The sequence below is a fragment of the Ylistrum balloti genome, unplaced genomic scaffold (genome assembly GCF_031769215.1).
Source record: "Ylistrum balloti isolate Yb309-2 unplaced genomic scaffold, AGI_CSIRO_Ybal_v1 Utg370114, whole genome shotgun sequence".
Taxonomy (NCBI): domain Eukaryota; kingdom Metazoa; phylum Mollusca; class Bivalvia; order Pectinida; family Pectinidae; genus Ylistrum; species Ylistrum balloti.
The window spans coordinates 243,489-264,581 of record NW_026782134.1 but is presented as its reverse complement, the minus strand read 5'-3'; the positions used below and the strand labels follow the sequence as shown (position 1 = coordinate 264,581).

General features: G+C 36.2%; 1 protein-coding gene across 1 annotated transcript; it reads right to left on the bottom strand.

Moving 5' to 3' along the window:
• Positions 1-228: 228 nt before the first annotated feature.
• On the bottom strand, positions 229-14,240 carry LOC132550256 (thymidine phosphorylase-like). The gene is made up of 12 exons (XM_060214302.1): positions 14,155-14,240; positions 12,871-12,949; positions 12,435-12,456; positions 11,840-11,980; positions 10,814-11,013; positions 9,261-9,489; positions 8,036-8,154; positions 4,795-4,999; positions 3,490-3,711; positions 2,474-2,614; positions 1,816-1,998; positions 229-285 (listed from the first exon to the last, which is right to left on the bottom strand). The coding sequence occupies exons 4-11, from the start codon at positions 11,973-11,975 to the stop codon at positions 1,856-1,858; spliced, it is 1,395 nt and encodes a 464-aa protein (XP_060070285.1). The 5' UTR covers positions 11,976-11,980; positions 12,435-12,456; positions 12,871-12,949; positions 14,155-14,240; the 3' UTR covers positions 229-285; positions 1,816-1,855.
• Positions 14,241-21,093: the final 6,853 nt, after the last annotated feature.

Genomic DNA, 21,093 nt, shown 5'->3' with positions numbered 1-21,093 from the left:
AGGAAAAGGCAATCAAGCTCAGCTCAAAGATAAGACTCAGGTATTCCCTTGTCCACTCAGTTTTCCTGTATAGTTGTGAAACATGGACCCTGACAGCAGAATTAGAGAAGAAGATTTAGGCCTCAGAAATGAGATGCTTCAGAAGACTTCTGATCTCGTCACCATAGCAGACCTGAAGCTCTAAACCTACTCCCATTTTCAGCTTGTCGCCGGATTTAGATCTGCCTGCTCCGAGATTCCAGCAGATTTCTCCACACTTCATTGCATCAATATCGTGAACGTATCCTGCGGGTTTTAAAGAAAGCAAGATATTGATAACGTAATAATGAATCCCTTAATTTTAAATTAATAATAATCGGTTATTGTACGAACTTTCGTTGAAAATCTGTAATTCCGAGAAAAAGTATTAACTTTTTATTAATTACTTTTCTAAAATATAGTGATCTTTAGGCAAGTGTTCATACGGAGTTAATGACCTTCTCCCGTAACACCATGAGGGAGGTCCAAAACAATTTCTTTCCTAGGGACACACCATGGCAACATAGGACAATTTGTTATTTCAGTTTCCTGATAAACAACCCACTCGGATAGGGATCATCGGACCACATATCTCGAATCTTCAACCAAGGTTGCATAGTCATATATCACACTAAGTGAGACACGTGATATATGAAGTTTACAGTATTGGAAAAAAATCATCGGTTGGTAAGGTATACGATGGTTGATCGAAGACAAGAAAGAATTTTGATTTTCTCACCCTGTCCTTGTAAAAATCATCAGCCATCATAAACTGATAATGGTCTGAGTATTGTGAATTATGTTTACAGATTCGATTAGTATATGGTTGTCTTCTACTTAGAAATGACACAGCAAACTACTTCTAGTCTTCATCTTGGTTTGCACCTACCTGTGCGATATGAAGCTTGACCTTTTTATGCCTAATAGTTTGCCTGAGATGCTTCAGAAGACTGCTTGGCATCTCCTACATAGACCACATAACCATTGAGGAAGTTAAAAACAGAATAAGGCAAGCCATTGGTCCCTATGAAGATCTTCTCACCACAACCAAGAGGCGCAAACTAAAATGGTTCGGCCACGTAACAAGAGGAGAGAGGCTTGCCATGACAATGGTTAAGGGAACAGTCGGAGGAGGAAGAAAGAGAGGAAGACAGAAGAAGAGATGGGAAGAAAATATCACAGAATGGACAGGATTGAAGTTGAGCGAGGCTTTCATACGTGCAATCACATGTCAGAAATCAGAGGAAATTTTTGATTTACACAATTCTTATCTCTCTACTATCAATGTAATTGTTATGTAGTTTATAAATATTTATACATGTAAGGATGTATTTCTCATAACCAAACTTCTATATCTCGAGCATGACCAATAATTTCAGGAAGAATGCGAAGTTATTGTTTCCTTCTACCCGTATCATTGAAACAGAACCCATAGATGTATGTAGCTACTCTGTTCCAATATGTGTATTATTTTCCCTTTTCCGTATAAGTGGAACCTCTAATTATGTATATGGGAGAGTATAAACTATTTATCAGTTTGACTAAACATGATTGAGTGTAGTTGGTGTACTTGAGTTATCTCCCATTTGACCAAGATGAAATATATCACGTATATATCAAGTATATGATTTTCAACGACGGAATGATAAAAACATATCTATTGAATGAGGACCTAGAAAATTGAAATAATGGTATGGTCAAACTTTTCAATATTTCAGCTTCTGTAACATTGCTTTTATTTGACATATACACCACTGAGAAGATACAGTAAATCTTATCAACGGCCACTGATTTTACCAGCACATAATTCCTTTTGCATGTCGGTCGACTTCAAGTTTTAGGGGGGGATGACCTTCAAAACACGTGATCCGTTTGTGTTGGTCACCTCCTGGTCTTTGACAACTAAAATCTGTTTTAACAGCTCCTGTACGTCCGCCGGAATATCGTCGGTATCATGATGAACTTTGACCCATACATCACCTGTAAAGTTGTAAGTACACATTTGTTAAATAAACGTGAGAAAAGTTATTTAGCATTTTGTTTTCAAATGAAGTTTTAAATCAATCAGTCAATGTATAAATATCAATACCAGTTTTCAAACTATAATTTCCATTAAACTTTTTTTATAGAAAAACTATAATAATAAATGAATGCAATCTGAATTAGTTTCAAGAGCGGATTATTATGTATATCAATATCAGTTTTTAGGTTTATCTCTGTGTATGACTTTAAATGTATTAAATGTAAAGAGAACATCGAAGGCTATAAAATATCTGTTCTGTCTACTTTCTACTAGAATATGTTTCAATAACACCTCTAATTAATTTTCTTCATTAACTATATACATGATATAATTATCTGCTATCGAATTTGTAGTTAAACGTGAAGTCAGTATTGATGAATGTATCTAGTTGCATGATCCCAGTATCATATAAGATTCGGATAACAACAGTACCTTTTTTGATCTCGTCACCATAGCAGACCTGAAGCTCTAAACCTACTCCCATTTTCAGATTGTCGCCGGATTTAGATCTGCCTGCTCCGAGATTCCAGCAGATTTCTCCACACTTCATTGCATCAATATCGTGAACATATCCTGCGGGTTTTAAAGAAAGCAAGATATTGATAACGTAATCATGAATCCCTTAATCTTAAATTAACATCGGTTATTGTACGAACTTTCGTTGAAAATCTATAATGACCAATATAAAAATTCCGAGAAAAAGTATTAACTTTTATTAATTACTTTTCTAAAATATAGTGATCTTTAGGCAGGTGTTCATACGGAGTTAATGACCTTCTCCCGGAACACCATGAGGGAGGTCCAAAACAATTTCTTTCCTAGGGACATACCATGGCAACATAGGACAATTTGATATTTCAGTTTCCTGATAAACAACCCACTCGAATAGGGATCATCGGACCACATATCTCGAATCTTCAACCAAGGTTGCATAGTCATATATCACACTAAGTGAGACACGTGATATATGAAGTTTACAGTATTGGAAAAAAATCATCAGTTGGTAAGGTATACGATGGTTGATCGAAGACAAGAAAGAATTTTGATTTTCTCACCCTGTCCTTGTAAAAATCATCAGCCATCATAAACTGATAATGGTCTGAGTATTGTGAATTATGTTTACAGATTCGATTAGTATATGGTTGTCTTCTACTTAGAAATGACACAGCAAACTACTTCTAGTCTTCATCTTGGTTTGCACCTACCTGTGCGATATGAAGCTTGACCTTTTTATGCTTAATAGTTTGCCTGTTTAAGTAGAAGATCCTTACATTTCCGAGATACCTTCTTCTCATTGTACTTTTTCAGGAACCTTCGAGTAAGTCTTTCCTTTGTTCATATTGACCCCAGTTTTATTGAATTTAAGTTTTGAAAATGATCATAATCACATGTTGGTATTTTCTGATTGTTTACACCTACTACAATAAGATGTTTTAAACCTGTGATACCATTTTCTTCCTGTGTTAATGATGTTATGTGTTTCGCTGTAGGAAGTCCAGTCCTAAAGTCTGTATTCGGATCACATAGACTTTCAGCCGCTTTCACCGAGGCGCCCTGTGCAATGATGATCTTTTCGAAGCATTTCAAGGCTTTCCCTGTCCTTACTTTCTCTTCCATCATCGACTTTGCCTCATCCCGGTTTACACCTGAGTTGCACAGCAAATGTTCTCCTATTTGATAATAACATATCTTGCATTATGATGCTATGATATGCAATAAACAAACACATACTTATCTAAATCTGTACAATTATTCTTACACAATACGAATGTGAATGTAACTTTCTAACATGAAATGAAATAGATCAATAGAGAATCCTTTCTAGTTTCCCGTTCAATATCATATGTGGACGACAGTTGTTTTTGTTTTTCTGTTAGTGGAAGATGGTTTTTTCATTTCTCTAAGTGGAAGACAATTGTGATTTCGTTTTTTAATTTCTGTCACATGTCATACGTACGAATTCGGAGCACGAGAGAAAAAATGCATAGAAATGATCAAACAAAATGAAATAAATCGATATTTGAAACTTAAGAAAACTATGAGCACATTCTATGATGTCGAATACTTTGACGTATAATAATAATGACGCCATTTTGAATTTGGTGATAAGAGTGTTATTTTACCATTTTATACAGCTATCTGGTAAAACTCGCTTACAACACTGTTTTTAAATATGAAATTAGAGAAAACTGTAAAAGGAAAAATTTTCATTAGAAACAAACATATTCAATACTCGTTTCATTCTTGAATCGGCGAGTTTCAATGCAGTGACAAAAACGAATCGTTTTTATAAAATTGATATATTTCGCTGACAAAAATGTCATGAAAAGGCTACACTTCCATATTATGCAGCATTAGACGATATTAGATGGATAAGTACTTTGATACCTACACGTCTCTTTATAACGGCTTCCAAACAAAGTGAGTAACATACTGATTCTACTTCCTTGCTGATAATTCTTATTTTGTCAGCTTTAGTCACGACAAACACAATGATAATGTTGCTTTTCTTAGTGGACAAAATGACAACTACGTGGTAAAATTTAAATATTGTTCGATTTTTTTTGCATTTCATATCGGTCCCATTTTAACAGTTTGTAAATCGATATCGGAAGTCATATGTAACGGTTGATGTTACAAGGACTATTTGTTTCAAGACCAGCATTTCCGGTAAAATCAACAACGATTAAAAAAAAAAAAAAAAAAAAAAAAACAAGTCATCACATCAGTGTCATGACAAAACCAAAACCAACCTATTTCATACACAAGACCTAAGATATCCTGGCACCCTCTGCACTGTGTACATTTTTTTGATTCCCCACACTCAGGGCATCGCCAACGCAGGCATCTAAGGGTTTCCACAATCTCTAAAGCGTTTCCGATCGCTAGTCCGATTGGGCGATCCATTTGGGTAATAAGTGCCGTGGTCCGGACGCCGAGCCTATTAGCGATTTCAACCTATCAAGGTAACAGAATATATATATATATGCGCTGGTGTATTAATACATTGTTCCTATTTTATTTATATGATATATTTTGTGTTTGAATGAATATTTTGTTTAAATGTTTACGCTACAGTGATAGTCTTCAGAAAAAAAATCAGTACATGTAATTACAACAGAACACATACATAATCATGAAATCACAGCTGCTTGAATGAAACACTAAAACATTAATTTGAAAATGAAGGCTTATATACGACACAAACGTTACAAGAAAAAGGGTGAAACATTTTCATGGTGTAATGTACGTATATGTTGATATAGCAAACCATAGAAATTGACAGGAAATACACTGATGTAGTGTAACAGAAGACAACGAGATAAGAAATTAATATAAGCTAGAATTCTCAGCACAAAGTAACTGGTTTTAAACAACACAAACATTTACTGCACTAATCGGCGAGTTCGATTTCAAAGGAGGCCACTCATAGGGTGCGTCCAGTAAACACAAGGGCAGATTGGGATATCCGACAAAAAGACTTTTCAGCTCATTCATTCAACATCTGGGCTGCCATAAAACGAAATATTCTCTGCCCATTAGTGGAGGTGTTCACCTTTATTTCTTCATCAGGCTATCTTGTCTAATATAATGAAATAAACTCCTTCCTTTCAAAAAGATTTTGTACAATGGATTATGATGTTCAATTTAAAATCTTAAAAATCCAAACTCCAAAGACTTAATACGTGTTTCATGTAAAAACAATCAAGTTTATCTCTTCTTAAAACATCAGAGACAAGAAAACATAATCATTTCCTTTTCATTTTGTAAGTATTTGTCAGAAAGAAAATGCCAGACAAGTGGACGATAGTTAAAATTAGAATAAAAGACAGAAATAATTAACTTTTCCTTTCATTTTGCAAATTTAAACAGCGAGTAGCCCAAAAGCATTTCTGCAAAGACATGAGATATAAATATCGAATTTAAGAAGAAAATCTATATAGGAACCATACAATAACAAAGTCTTCACACATTTTCCCTTAGTCCTCAATATCAAAGTACCTAATAGAATTGCTGATCTTTTTACCAAAACAGGTTGCGTGGAATGTGTCTGGATTGGCCTTCAAACCATTCAAATTGAACCAGTATATAGGTATCCTTCGAAACAATCTCTCATATATAGAGATTTTCTCTCAATATTCCTGGTTTGTGAATACGTGAAGGACACTCTGTGTAGTCGTAGCAACCTGTGCCATATCATCACCCGAAGCATTCACATATAGAACTCATGTCAGAGTTAACAGGACCTCTATATAGGTGAAAACGAAGAATTGCTTAGAAAACATAAACAGAAAGTTTTGCTTCGTTCTTGACAATTTATTCTGAATTACTAAATATCTTTACATGACAAGTTTTATTTCGATACGGAGAGAAAGGTTATAATACCATATTGGTATTTGCTACGACGTTGAACATTGATGGTGACCAACGTGTTTTGAATTTAACACTTGTTATACATTTGAGTTATAGAAATGCGAAGTCCTTTTTTATTGATAACAATGAGATCATCATCCCGTAATACTTCTGCATATTCAATATGTATATGTAGGAAAACACGGCACAGGTTTCTATGATATCAGAAATGTATCTGACAGTGAATTGAGAGAAAAATACATGTTTTCAGTTTTAAATGACAGTATCTTATTGCTTTCAAACATACGAGTATCAAGTGCGCAGGTATGAATTTAACAGAGTCTCTTAACCTTTACAATAGAATAGTTCCATTTGGGAACGTGTTATATGTCCCTGTTCCAGATGACAGGAAATTGTCATCAGAGTTGTATCAAAACACGGAAATACATTGAGCATATCTTATTAAGAAAACATAGGCTATAACATTTGTTTGAGTATAACATCACTGTTGATGACAAGCAGACATTCAACGAGTCGTCCGCGATATGTGACTCCAATGAATGACAACTTTAACTCTGGAAATTAAAATTCATTTTCAATTATTTATTAAAATAAAACATAATATTAAATAAAAGTTATTTCTAAATATTTTCACAATAATATGTTTTTAATTATTAAAAGAAAGAAAAGTACCACAGTGTTTAACAAGCTTCTGTGTCAGCTTTTAAAATCTTAGCTGATACACCATTAAAACCTTTTGCGTTTTATACATTACGTGACAGTGAATAATTCCCAACATTCTTCGCATCTACAAACTGAGTGATAAAGACATATCTGCCATTGTCTGAACATAAATTATTTTCAATACTAATGACACCATGATGGCTTTGTGCAAAAAATAATACTTACCAAATGTCACAAAAACATGGGAAACACCAACATTTAATCAAAATATTCATTCAAACATAAAATCTATGAAACGAGAAACAAAATACAACTAAAAGTCATTGTAAAATGTAAAACATAACATATAAAAATGGATAAGATATCACCCGATGGTCACAGCAGCCTCATTAAATGTGTGCAGAATTTGTCAATTATAAAACTTGAACAAGGAATAAAGGTAATAAGTCTACAAAGCAATTTTACCAGAAAAAACTTATCATTACTTCATAAGATAATGTACACAACGATTTCACATAGAGTGATTAGCCAATCACAGCTTCATTAAACATGCGCGGTGTTCGCCGTTATCCTAGGCAAGGAATAAAGGTAGCAGTTGTACCAACCAAATTTCATAAAACTTCTACCAGTCCTTCAAAAGATATCATGTGGAAAGCAGCATCCTGACGGACGGAACTCACTTGAATATTGTTACTTTTGCACTTCAGGAGTATGTTGCCTTAAAGTTGCTAACTTAGTCGTTTCCAAAAGTATTATTTGGGATGCCTGTCACGCTTTAACGCTTGTAAATGATGAGTACAAGCAGGCCGATTAGGGGTATACTGGTCATTATCTATAAAATTTGTCTTGAACGTTCTGTTTAACTGTATGACTCTTAAATATCTTTAATAGAATACAAGTAAAATATCATACAAACATAATTACTGAGTATACCATTAATCTTTTTACAAGACATACCATCAAATTGGCCAGCTCTTCAGCATCGCTCTGAGTTTTCTTAAACGCTGCCTTGCCGCATTTCACGTCCAGAAGTAAGGTTTTGATGCCTGCTGCTGCCTTCTTACACAAAATAGAAGCTGTAATAAAGTATTAACCCGTTATTAGTAACGGTAGAAAAGAACGATTTATTAACAATAAATAATGCAAACCATTTTTTTTTAATTGTTAGTAAGCACTAAGTAACTCTAACGAAAATAAATTGTCACATTTTAATTAATTCGAATAGTGGAATAGATATTATATTTACATGCACGTTTTGTAAATAATCAGATATATAGAAACTACGAAATTTATTAAACTATGGTATTTTTACGCCTCCTTATCTAGATTTTGTCATTTCTTATTATTGATTTTGTTTTTCCGATACAGGTGTATGAGGCAGTTCAATTCATCATTTAGCTCTACTGTATCTAATTCCATCTTTGTATTCACTTTTGTATGATTCTAAAAGAAAAGATGGATATGAAACTAAGGTGTAATTTAGTAATGTTTACAAAATATGACTAACATCGGTATGAGAGGATGCCACTTTGGTAGTATAACAACTCATTGGAAAACTAAACGACACATTGACTGCGTTATTTTCTTTGATGAAACTGGTTAAATGTCTGTTACTGACAGTGCAAAGAATATACCCCCGGTGACCTACATTTGTGAAGGAATATAAAGAAAAACTGAAGACTGGTAAATGACGTTCGCGCTTAAGTTTGACAATATTTTTTGCTACAGATTCATTTGTACATAAGGTCAATGTCGAGTTATATGGAACCACATTACACAAACACAAAGAACTGTATTTTAAACATCAATGTTTACATCTTTTTTGTTGATGCATACGACACACACACAATTATTAAGTTAATACCTATATAGTAACAAAAACCAGCAAAGGTTTCCTTGTTAATCAACAGTTTTTACTGAACTCTTTCAATAGATCATTTATTACAGACTTCTATTAGAAATTCAAATCAATACAAAACATGTTTTTTGTTGTTGCTTTTTCTTGGATCACACAAGAGAAGAATCGAATTATTATCATCAATTCATCTGTATATGTACTATATAGAAAAATCGGTGTTTAAAAGAAAAATCCACCATTCAGTGAAAAATTATTTCACAATCACAAAAACTGTGATTTACATGTAAGAAAAAAAGATGATTTATATTATTGATCTAAACCTACATGCAATAAGACCATTGCTATCTACGGTACCGGTGAGGTCACGCAATCTGTATAACTCTTTATCGGCGGCAACAAAATTTTTTGTTTGTCCAACGATGCAGCATCCGATTTTGTCTACCATCGGTTCAATTTTTTCGGGAGGGAAGTCCACATTGACACCAGGAATGGACTCCAATTTATCCAGAGTACCTCCAGTGTGTTCTAGCCCTCTACCAGATACCATAGGGATCTGACAGAATGAGAGACAAATGGAATATTATACACAAAATGCATGTGATGTCCATCCTCATTTTACGTTCTTCAAATGTAAAGGACAAGGAACATACAGTTGATTAACGTAACGTTGTGATTTAGAAAGGTTCATTAAACGATTTCCGTTTTATTCAGTGAATATGTTCCTGTAATGTTCTTGTGTTTTACACTAGCAGTACATGACTTATTATGACGTCAAACGAAGATAATGAAATGACGTCATCCACTCGCAGAAAAGACCATGTTGTCATAATGGATGCCACCAATAGAGATTGGAATTATCGTAAGGTCTGGTATGCACAATCAAATTTCTTGTGATATTTCAAAACCTAAATGGTTCATGTGATGAAAAGGAACTGACGTACGTAGTGTACGAGAAGGTAGGGAATCCTTTTCGGCTATACTATAATCTTATGTAAAGGTCGAAAAAAGTATGACGAGATGGTAACAGAATTAACATTCGGTCATAGATGTCCGAGAGCTTGTGGCCCCCTCGTCTCTGTTTAGCACTGACTCGCTGCGAAGTATCCAGATGTCTGAAAGGATTGTGAGAAGGTTAGACAACAGACTCTCGCACATATATGACCAAGTGTTTAACGAAGCGTATCCGGTTAAACCACAGTACATTGTTACCATCTTGAGTATTTTTGGTTTGTAGTGTGTTTACCGTCTCTATTTCCTTCCTTACATAGAATCATAGTACAGCCGAAACATTTGGTTGATTCCTTATCATCTTGTACACTACAAACGTCAATGCAAGTACATTCCACACTGGTCCTTTTTCTGACTAATGAGTCGTCATCGAAACGTCACACTCAAATCTCCTCTTGGTTGTGTGAAGGACCTGTTTTAATGAATTTACCAATCTGAAGAACATGTTCCGAAATAAACCCGTTTTTTGTTTCATATGTAATTTATGAAACTCTTAAGTATTGTTTCCTAGTCGCAAATGATAATGAAGATTGAAAGTGAGTGAGTAAACCAATGCTTTTATTGAACAGATGGAATTCTCACCAACTGAAATGAAAGATCCTAAATTTGTTATGTCATATACTGAACCTTGTTCAAATTAGCAACTGTTGATTTGTAATATTTGTAAATCCAGGACGTAATCATATCCACTTCAACTGTTAGCATAAACTGTTCAGATTATGTTAATAATGTGTAGTGTCTTCAACAACAAAGAGTTGCGGCACCAATACATTTGGTTATTTCATCCTAGTTCACTCTGTTTTCCTGCAGAGTCGTAGTAACCATCAACTCTAGATTAGTATTAACTAAAACTATATAATCTGATATACCTTCAAGCCACAGCAGGCGAGAATTGGCACAAGAACCAGACTGGTTTTGTCACCGACGCCCCCGGTACTGTGTTTGTCAACAATCATTTCTTTACTACTTTCGGGCCAAGTTATAACGTCATCAGATTTCATACATTTTGTTAAGAACTCCGTTTCTTCTAAATTCAGGTCATTCGATTTGATAGCCCTCAACAATTCTCCTAGAATAGAAAATATATTAATATTTATCAAGACATTCCTATCAAGCATCCTGATAAAGCTGATGTGTGTATGCCTTCTGCTAAATATGTTATACTATATCCATGAACTGAATTTAATACAGCTTTAAAATTTCATGTCGATATGACGGCAACATGTAGACCGATAGGAGGAAATAGGAGGATTGAAACACTATACCATTTCGTTCCCTAATTACTCCTACAGGACACGACACAGTGAAATAAACAGTGACAGGTGGTGAGAGCAGATTTGCTTTAAAATAGCCCATAAGAGAGAAAAAGCAGCCTCTTGACTATATTAAAGTGAACCATTATTATCTCTGTTTAATTGTAATGAAAAGGAAATATACCAAAGAAGAGAATAAAAAGTCCATGGCTATGGTAGACTGAGCTCCATATTTCCCAAACCTGAATATTCTTATCTCAGATTATATTAATGTATCAAATTCCATTTCAATCCGCACTGACCTACTCTAGACAGATTTTTTTCTAGATTTGGGGTATACAGCAGTGAGTTGTGTTAACATGAAACGTTTGATATAACACTGATAACGGAATATAAGGTGTTGTCTTCTTTCCACTGAGAGCAAATACTTTCTAAAACATCTAAATTCTTTGTTTGAAAATGTATTGCTTTATTATTCGACACAACGTCATTGGCATAAAAGACGAAAGAGTAGAAGCTCAGAAATGAGAGAAATACCGGTGATGACAAATATTCAGTAGTATGAGGATGGGGGATGTCAACGTTTGTTTTACTTGAATTTCTAGTACAAAATAACCTGAAGACCATCTTAAAAATACTTACCTATTTGTTTTTCGTCTACTCGACCGGTAGAGACTGCTGTTACAAAACGTTTTATGTCATCATTTGTAAGAACTCTACCTTCCACTTTCTTTCTGGTGAGGTCTTTGAGGTCTTCAATACCCTCTTTGTCATTCATAGCTTCTGTTGCATTTGAAGAAGAAATATCTATTCTTAGCAGATTTAATATAAGAACCTATTAGTTGATGGCAATAAAAGCAGTTTGATCACTATAGATCATTACTGTTTGAAAATGTGAACATTGAAAACTGATGCCAAATAAGAATGGGATCTTGAAGTTGGTTCCTAGGTTCCAAGCTCCGTTTCAGCTTAAATGGAAATGGGAACCAGACAAAAATTTTAATTACCGTAGCTTTTATAAAGGAAGTGGTCTTCCCTTTTGGTTTTTCTTAAACGGTCATAGGAACCAACTTCAGGTTCCCCAACAAGAATCGAAAGGCATGAATTAAAATTAAACATCATATTAACAATAGCATGTATTAAGCTTGGTGCTGGTAAAAATTATTTGTGTCACTTATTCTTTGCGTTAAAATATCAAAAATGTAAGAAGTAGTTGAATTTATTAAAAATTACCAACCTTATCCTGCCAAGAAATATTTCTGAAAGTTAAACAGAAAAGAAATAACTTATCACATACAAATGGACGTTCATTCTATTACAATTATATCAAACGAGTATTGTTTCACAATGCTAAATGAATTATCCTAAAGATTTGTTTATAAACATGTTATAATGGGTCGCACTTTTCAATGTTAAAGTGAACCATTTAATTTAATGAGCTCAACACAATAAAGAAATACCGAAATTCCTAATTCAGTTCAAAAGCAGAAAGAGATAAAGGCAAGGAGATACGAGGGACAAAACATCTTCTTCATCGACTACACTCTCTATCTAAATCTTCGTCAATTCCAGTTAGTATTATTACGTTCCGAGATGAGCGCAGTGTTATCACCAAAGAAAGGTTCATATCGCACAGCAAATAGAATCATTTCCGAATGAAATTATGATGTCACCTGTAAGATTCCTTTTCACGAGTCTGTATCTCTCGAAATCCTGTTCTTCACGAATTAAATCAACTCCGACATATGGACGCTGTAATTTGAAGATACATGGATATTGGATTGGAAAATGAAGAACAGAGACATCAATGATTTACTTTCATTATATAGTTGATGTGATTGCAATTAATACACGTATGTAAATGTAATCAAAAGCAGAGGAAAATGTATAAAGTGTTGCCTTCGTATGGCGATGTTACGTCACTCTTGACCTTCTGCAGGCGGAGAGTGACCAGTTGAGTGAATTCAGGCCTGACGCTTGGAATTTCGTCCCTGTGTGTTATTGAAGAATTCCACTATGTAATTTTTTTCAATGAAGAAGGTATGATTATTCAGACACAGATTACAGACTGTGGTGAGTATTCTTAACTTTTCTATGTCTATTTTATATTTTGCATGCCCATTTCTTAATTGATATCGTAGGTAAAGAATTAGGCGACCGTGCGCTTCAGTCATGAGTATCATTGTTTATAATGTGTACTGTGTTTGAAAAAGTATGGAAGTCATGTGTGACCATATAATAGTTCGCATAACGTGTATACGATTTGCAATAGTCAGATAGAATTCCGCAAGATCTTCTTTGCTATTTTGTTCAACTACATTTCCTATTATGTTTATGCACAAGCATATTTTCTTAAATAAAATAATTAGTAATGCTTTTTTAGGTTATATCCTAATGTTTATCTCAGAGAAATACAATCATTGAATTATGTGTGATAGTATGTAATGCCTCTGTGCATCAGTTTTACCATAACACAACTTCACCGAAATAACATAAAACAGTTTATTCCAAGCAATGTCAGAATATCGAACCACTTCAACGTTTCATGATAAAGAAGTGTCTGGCGGTAAAATACTGCAAAAATAATAATAAAAACTATCCTTACAAATGGTACTAGTTCTTACTTGTACATAATAAGCACAGTCCTATAGATCTACATTTTCGAGAATTCATCACATTATATGTAGTATATTGTATACCAATGTGTCTTTTATAGAAATTGAATATCTCCTGAGACGAATGAATGTAATTTCAAACTTGAATTATGATACGAATCGATGTACATGTACTATCGGCGAAACACATGTAAACAAACATTTGGGGCGAGTTGTCCTATCGCCGCTTGAAAAATACATCTGTCCAGGAAATTTCCACAAAATGTCAAGAAATTCGTTAAACTAGACAGCGAAAACATTGTTAACGTATTAGTCATCAGCTATACAAGTTAATTAACTTACACCAGGTGCAGTGAGGTAATAACAAAGTTTGAATCATCCTTCGGAGCGAAGGGGAAAATCCAGTATGGTTAAAAACCGAAAGTAAGAACTCACAAACGCCTGGAAGAACCGGAACCGGTCAAACAGTTCCGGAATATGGTGCACGATAAGAGATCTCCACAAAAATGTGATAACATTACATTAGTACACTGTGTAAATGTTATTTGTAATTATGTTTAAGCTCCACCCGCGGGTCACTGACTATCATGGATAGCTTCGCCCATTTCCGGTAATCCAGTAGCAGATAGTACTGGGGCCTATGTTCATGATCAGCAAGTCCAGCAACTTTTCTCTAAGATGGTCATTTCTTCTTTCCATTATTGTTTTATTCACTATCCAAATTGTACTAAACGAAGCCGGGTACATTCCTGATATCACAATCTAAGGTGCAGAATAATATCATAAAACGGACAATTTCCGGAACCTTCAATAATATTAGATTATCTCCCATTGACCATTCTACAAATCAAAGTTGTGTCTCTATTATATACTATCTGACCAGTATATACTGATATCCATCGCACTTATTCTAACGTGACACTACCCAAATAATACCAATTTTCAATGGTTAACCTTAATGTTTCGTTTGCCGCGGATCAATTCCCAAAGAGGGATCTAGTACCTTCTCTCCGTGTGTTGGTCTAGTTAATGTATAGTAGGGGTAGATTTGAATAATAAGATATACGCGATGTACGGTTATCATCCCGTAGTGATGACGGGTGATGGAGATCATAGACATCCTTCTTTTTTACCTGGACGATGTCGTGGGGAGATATAGACATCCTTCTTTTTACTAGGGCGATGTCGTGCGTGGGGAGATTACTCCCGTAGTGATGACGGGTGATGAAAATTATAGACAGCCTTTTCTTTACCAGGGCGATGTCGTGCGGAGATCGCTCCCGCAGTGATGTCGATCGATGGCGATAATAGACAATCTTTTTACCTTGGCGATGTCGTGAGGAGATCGCTCCCGCAGTGATGTCGATCGATGGCGATAATAGACAATCTTTTTACCTTTGCGATGTCGTGAGGAGATCGCTCCCGCAGTGATGACGAGCAATGATGATTATAGACAATCTTTTTACCTTGGCGATGTCGTGAGGAGATCGCTCCCGCAGTGATGTCGATCGATGGCGATAATAGACAATCTTTTTACCTTGGCGATGTCGTGAGGAGATCGCTCCCGCAGTGATGTCGATCGATGGCGATAATAGACAATCTTTTTACCTTGGCGATGTCGTGAGGAGATCGCTCCCGCAGTGATGTCGATCGATGGCGATAATAGACAATCTTTTTACTTTGGCGATGTCGTGAGGAGATCGCTCCCGCAGTGATGTCGATCGATGGCGATAATAGACAATCTTTTTACCTTGGCGATGTCGTGAGGAGATCGCTCCCACAGTGATGACGAGCAATGATGATTATAGACAATCTTTTTACCTTGGCGATGTCGTGAGGAGATCGCTCCCGCAGTGATGTCGATCGATGGCGATAATAGACAATCTTTTTACCTTGGCGATGTCGTGAGGAGATCGCTCCCGCAGTGATGACGAGCAATGATAATTATAGACAATCTTTTTACCTTGGCGATGTCGTGAGGAGATCGCTCCCGCAGTGATGTCGATCGATGGCGATAATAGACAATCTTTTTACCTTGGCGATGTCGTGAGGAGATCGCTCCCGCAGTGATGTCGATCGATGGCGATAATAGACAATCTTTTTACCTTGGCGATGTCGTGAGGAGATCGCTCCCGCAGTGATGTCGATCGATGGCGATAATAGACAATCTTTTTACCTTGGCGATGTCGTGAGGAGATCGCTCCCACAGTGATGACGAGCAATGATGATTATAGACAATCTTTTTACCTTGGCGATGTCGTGAGGAGATCGCTCCCGCAGTGATGTCGATCGATGGCGATAATAGACAATCTTTTTACCTTGGCGATGTCGTGAGGAGATCGCTCCCGCAGTGATGACGAGCAATGATGATTATAGACAATCTTTTTACCTTGGCGATGTCGTGAGGAGATCGCTCCCGCAGTGATGACGATCGATGGCGATAATAGACAATCTTTTTACCTTGGCGATGTCGTGAGGAGATCGCTCCCGCAGTGATGACGAGCAATGATGATTATAGACAATCTTTTTACCTTGGCGATGTCGTGAGGAGATCGCTCCCGCAGTGATGTCGATCGATGGCGATAATAGACAATCTTTTTACCTTGGCGATGTCGTGAGGAGATCGCTCCCACAGTGATGACGAGCAATGATGATTATAGACAATCTTTTTACCTTGGCGATGTCGTGAGGAGATCGCTCCCGCAGTGATGTCGATCGATGGCGATAATAGACAATCTTTTTACCTTGGCGATGTCGTGAGGAGATCGCTCCCGCAGTGATGACGATCGATGGCGATAATAGACAATCTTTTTACCTTGGCGATGTCGTGAGGAGATCGCTCCCACAGTGATGACGAGCAATGATGATTATAGACAATCTTTTTACCTTGGCGATGTCGTGAGGAGATCGCTCCCGCAGTGATGACGAGCAATGATGATTATAGACAATCTTTTTACCTTGGCGATGTCGTGAGGAGATCGCTCCCGCAGTGATGACGATCGATGGCGATAATGGACAATCTTTTTACCAGGGCGATGTCGCGGAGTCATCGCTCATGAATCGATGGCGAGCGCTTAAGATTAGCGGCAAGGTGATTTCGCTCCTTTTACGTTGACAAATTATGGATAATTTAAGGTAACCTTAGGTAAGGTTTCGTTTCATATTGTTAAAATAAAAATAAAATTGTTTCAACTAAAAACTGGCTAGACGATTTTTTGTCGTCCATTATCGGCTTACCTCTTTCCAGGTGGCGCTGGTGTATTCAAATGACAGGAATGATATAGAAAACACATTCTGAATTCATATTTGAATCATATTGTATCTAATACTTAGTACATGTCTGAGTAATTATAACACAGATACAAAGAAATCAATATCGAACTCTCATTAGTTTAATAAATGGTCAGCCTAAGCATCTTAACAAGGAGCGTTTAAATCTATGTGAGCCAAAAAAGTGACATCTGAAACCATACGAATAGAGTAAGGCGTTTTCCAGTACGCGGCAACAAAAAGTCGCCTTTATGAAAGGAAAAATGACGACGAATATCAAGATTTACAGTGTGACGTCATAGAGGGACATTCCCCGGTCAGCCAGGTGTGTTTACATCGTATTTACGCTATCAAACGATGTATTTCTTGCTGTTATCTTTCAAAACAAAATGTTATTTGTAAGCAAATGTTGCTATATCGTGCCTCACAACGATACTCTTATTTATTATATGTATCATTTTAATTCCGTTTATAAGTATGTAACGTAAAAGTTTCGGCAGATCAGGTGAGGCAAATCATAAATCTAAAACAAGGATAGGAGAATAAAAGCTCAAGAAAACAATATATTTCTGACTGACCACATTCCTGACAAATAGAAAAATACCCATCGTCTTGGAAAGGAAACACCGTCGACTTTGGAGTCTTGAGTCATTACTATTCCTAAATTATATCAACGATTGAATCTTTAGTTCGGCTAATTGCAGATGACTGTTTACTCTATAGGCGTATATTTTTTGAGTAAGCTGATAATTTTTATGTTTGAATATATAATGTATATATAATGAGTCTCCGTACAGTAAGGCTGATCAGTGTGGCACTTTGTAAACAAAACAATGTAAATTACGAGTGCATCGAACCATCCAGTCTGTATCTGATTGATCTGCAAGTGTTCAACCTATACATTAATGACTCAATTAGGATATATCCTTAGTTGTACTTTTACATATTTAGGGAAAAAAACATATAAACCAATCCCACACTTATCTATAAGTCATTTCTAAAGATGGGGTCAACATTTGGCCCCACATAGATTTCTTTTATTTTTTCGCCACATATAAATACATGAAAATAACCTACAACCATCTCAGAAATGAAGAATTCAAAGCACACTTGAACAAATGGAGCAAATCCATAGCATCTGCTCCTCACACATCAACAGAGGATCATGTTCCTTTACATTTCATGCTTTGGTTCTGGGCTAAACTGAAGACCAATATTTTCATGGTCTCAACGCTATGGATTTAAGGGTTGTAGATGAACCTGACCTTTCTAGGCGCAACAAGGCAAACTAGGTGAAACTTGATGCCTGTTCAATAGTGTTTCCAGTACTGGATATGGAATATTTAGAAACAGTAACCTGCGAATCATACCAGTTGAAAGTAGCAACCAGATATATTGCTGAGCATCTGACTCCAGCTGGAGACTTTGAAGTTTGGGTCTATCAACATGATGAAAATCTTCTCCGAGGCTAAATCTATTCATGGCACAAATCACAGTCAAAATACAATGTTTGGATTGCGTTTGACAGAAATGATCAAGATGATCCTGTCAAAGATTTCTTACTGTGTCTGTCCAGCGGGCAAACGAACCGTTGGAATGTGTGCACATGTTGCGTGCATTTTATGTTTTTTGGGCCACGTTCAGCATCAAGATAAAACTAACCCAGTCCATGCAACACTCATGTTCAAACAAGCAATCACTCGAGCAGTTCTGCTGTACTAAAACGCAATGTAATGTTCTGCAAACTGCAACTGTTCTATCTCTTATTAGCTTCTTAAAGTGCCACAGATCATGGATAGGAACTGACAAAGGCAAAACCAGTTACTATTATTGTACATAATATATCTAATAAGGTCACTTTATTGACCTTCATCAAAATATTTGTATAAAGCTGCTTACTAAATCTTCAAATTGTGAAACTTAAACAAAAATGTCTTTATTTTAACAAATTCCATTTGTGTGACCTTGAACAGAGGTCAAATTCAGCAGTGTTAACAAAATTAAAAATTGACATGAACAACTGCCTTGTCAAATAGCAAGACCTACAGACTTGGTTATTAAGCTGTCATTATTTAACGAAAATGAAAAACAAATCAGTGTGTCTTGGTTTTTTAAAAAGTGTTGCTTATATCATCTCGACTGTACTGTATGATATACAGTTGTGGTAATATACATCATATCAAAAACTCCGTGCCCACACGTCCGTACACTTTCACGATGAAGTATCTAGCACACAACTGTGCGATAGGATCGCATGTTTTTGAGGTTTCTTATAAATGGTTGACTAATACCATTGTATATAGAGTATATGCGTGACAGGTCCGTTCCTGTGTGTTATCGTTGTCTGTGACGTCACCTAAGTTTCATACATGCTCGCGGATGTGTGCATCACTTGACTGGTGACCAATGTTTCTGCATTTGTACGTTTCACATCCCAATACTAGTTTTAGCACCAACATGATTCTTTGGGCTTAATATTTCAACGAACTGGGAATAAACTATAAAACGAATGCAACACTTGTTTTAGTAACATGATACACGGTATTACAATTAGGTATAATTACACATTTAATTTGCATTATTTCGTGGTAGCAGGTTCCTATATCATATCATATCATATTTATGGCGTGAAATCTGCGTGAAATGTTCATGCACCTGTCCGTTCATTAGTCGACAACTAGCTCCAGGATTAACATCAGTGTATCAAAAATCTTTAGATACAGATTGGCTCAATACAAATATATCATGCATCTTCAAGAAGCACTTCGCAGAAAAGTACTGACCTGTCTCTTTTAAATCTGTTCCATGCAAGATTCTGAAACACTCGATATGCATACACATGCTGCAGCACCCCGAACACGAAACACTATCTTAAAGTCATTAAACGACTGCTTCCGCTCAGGATATTCACAGGAAATACAAGTGCTGACAAACTCCATGTCTTTACGAAAGCACACGAGGCAACAAACCAAATAGATGTAGCCATATTTGACAACAAACTGCTACACAAATTGAATAAATACCGAATCAGATGACCCGTATACTCCTGACTGACCACATTTCTGACAAATAGAAAATACCCATCGTCTTGGAAAGGAAACACCGTCGACTTCGGAGTCTTTAGTCATTACTATTCCTAAATTATATCAACGATTAAATCTTCAGTTCGGCTAATTGCAGATGACTGTTTTTCTCTATAGGCGTATACGCCATTTTTCGGATCATGTGATCCTTCAAAACGACCTCAAAAACCAGGAAGAAAATTGGCTGAGGATTGGGGACTGAAACAAAGTGCTATTTACTCAGTATCAAGAATCAAAATAAAAAAAAAGAATCACAACTTCACCTCTTAATCTCAGAAGACCTTAAATAGAATACACATATAACGAACGTCGCCAAGAAAGCAAAACAAATGCTAAGCATCCCAAGAGAAAACCTTAGCCATTGCAACCAAAACTGGAAACTAGAAAACTGCCTCCCTCTGGCTTGTTAAAGCCATCATGGATATCAACCGGGGACACATATACGAAATCCGACTAGAAAAGCTAGAGAAAATCCAGAGTCAGGCAGTCAGGTTCATAACCAGGAACCCTTCGAGCCGAAAAAAAGATGTATGACATACTTAATCTGTACCACACGCCCTCATCAATATCATCACAGTTAATGATATATCAGTGATCATAATTAATATGTACCACACGCCCTCATCAATACCGTCACAGTTCATGATGTATCAGTGATCATAGTTAATCTGTACCACACGCCCTCATCAATACCGTCACAGTTCATGATGTATCTGATCATAGTTAATCTGTACCACACGCTCTCATCCATACCGTCACAGTTCATGATGTATCTGATCATAGTTAATCTGTACCACACGCTCTCATCAATACTATCACAGTTCATGATGTATCTGATCATAGTTAATCTGTACCACACGCTCTCATCCATACCGTCACAGTTCATGATGTATCTGATCATAGTTAATCTGTACCACACGCCCTCATC

What these genes read in the sequence shown, in the direction of transcription:
- LOC132550256 (XM_060214302.1), bottom strand. Translation starts at nt 11,975, where the DNA reads ATGAATGACAAAGAGGGTATTGAAGACCTCAAAGACCTCACCAGAAAG. An exon ending in AGGTCTTGTGTATGAAATAG is followed by an intron (nt 3,712 to 4,794) that starts GTTGGTTTTGGT and finishes ATTATCAAATAG; the next exon opens with GAGAACATTTGCTGTGCAAC. An exon ending in TGGTGACGAGATCAAAAAAG is followed by an intron (nt 1,999 to 2,473) that starts GTACTGTTGTTA and finishes ACAACTTTACAG; the next exon opens with GTGATGTATGGGTCAAAGTT.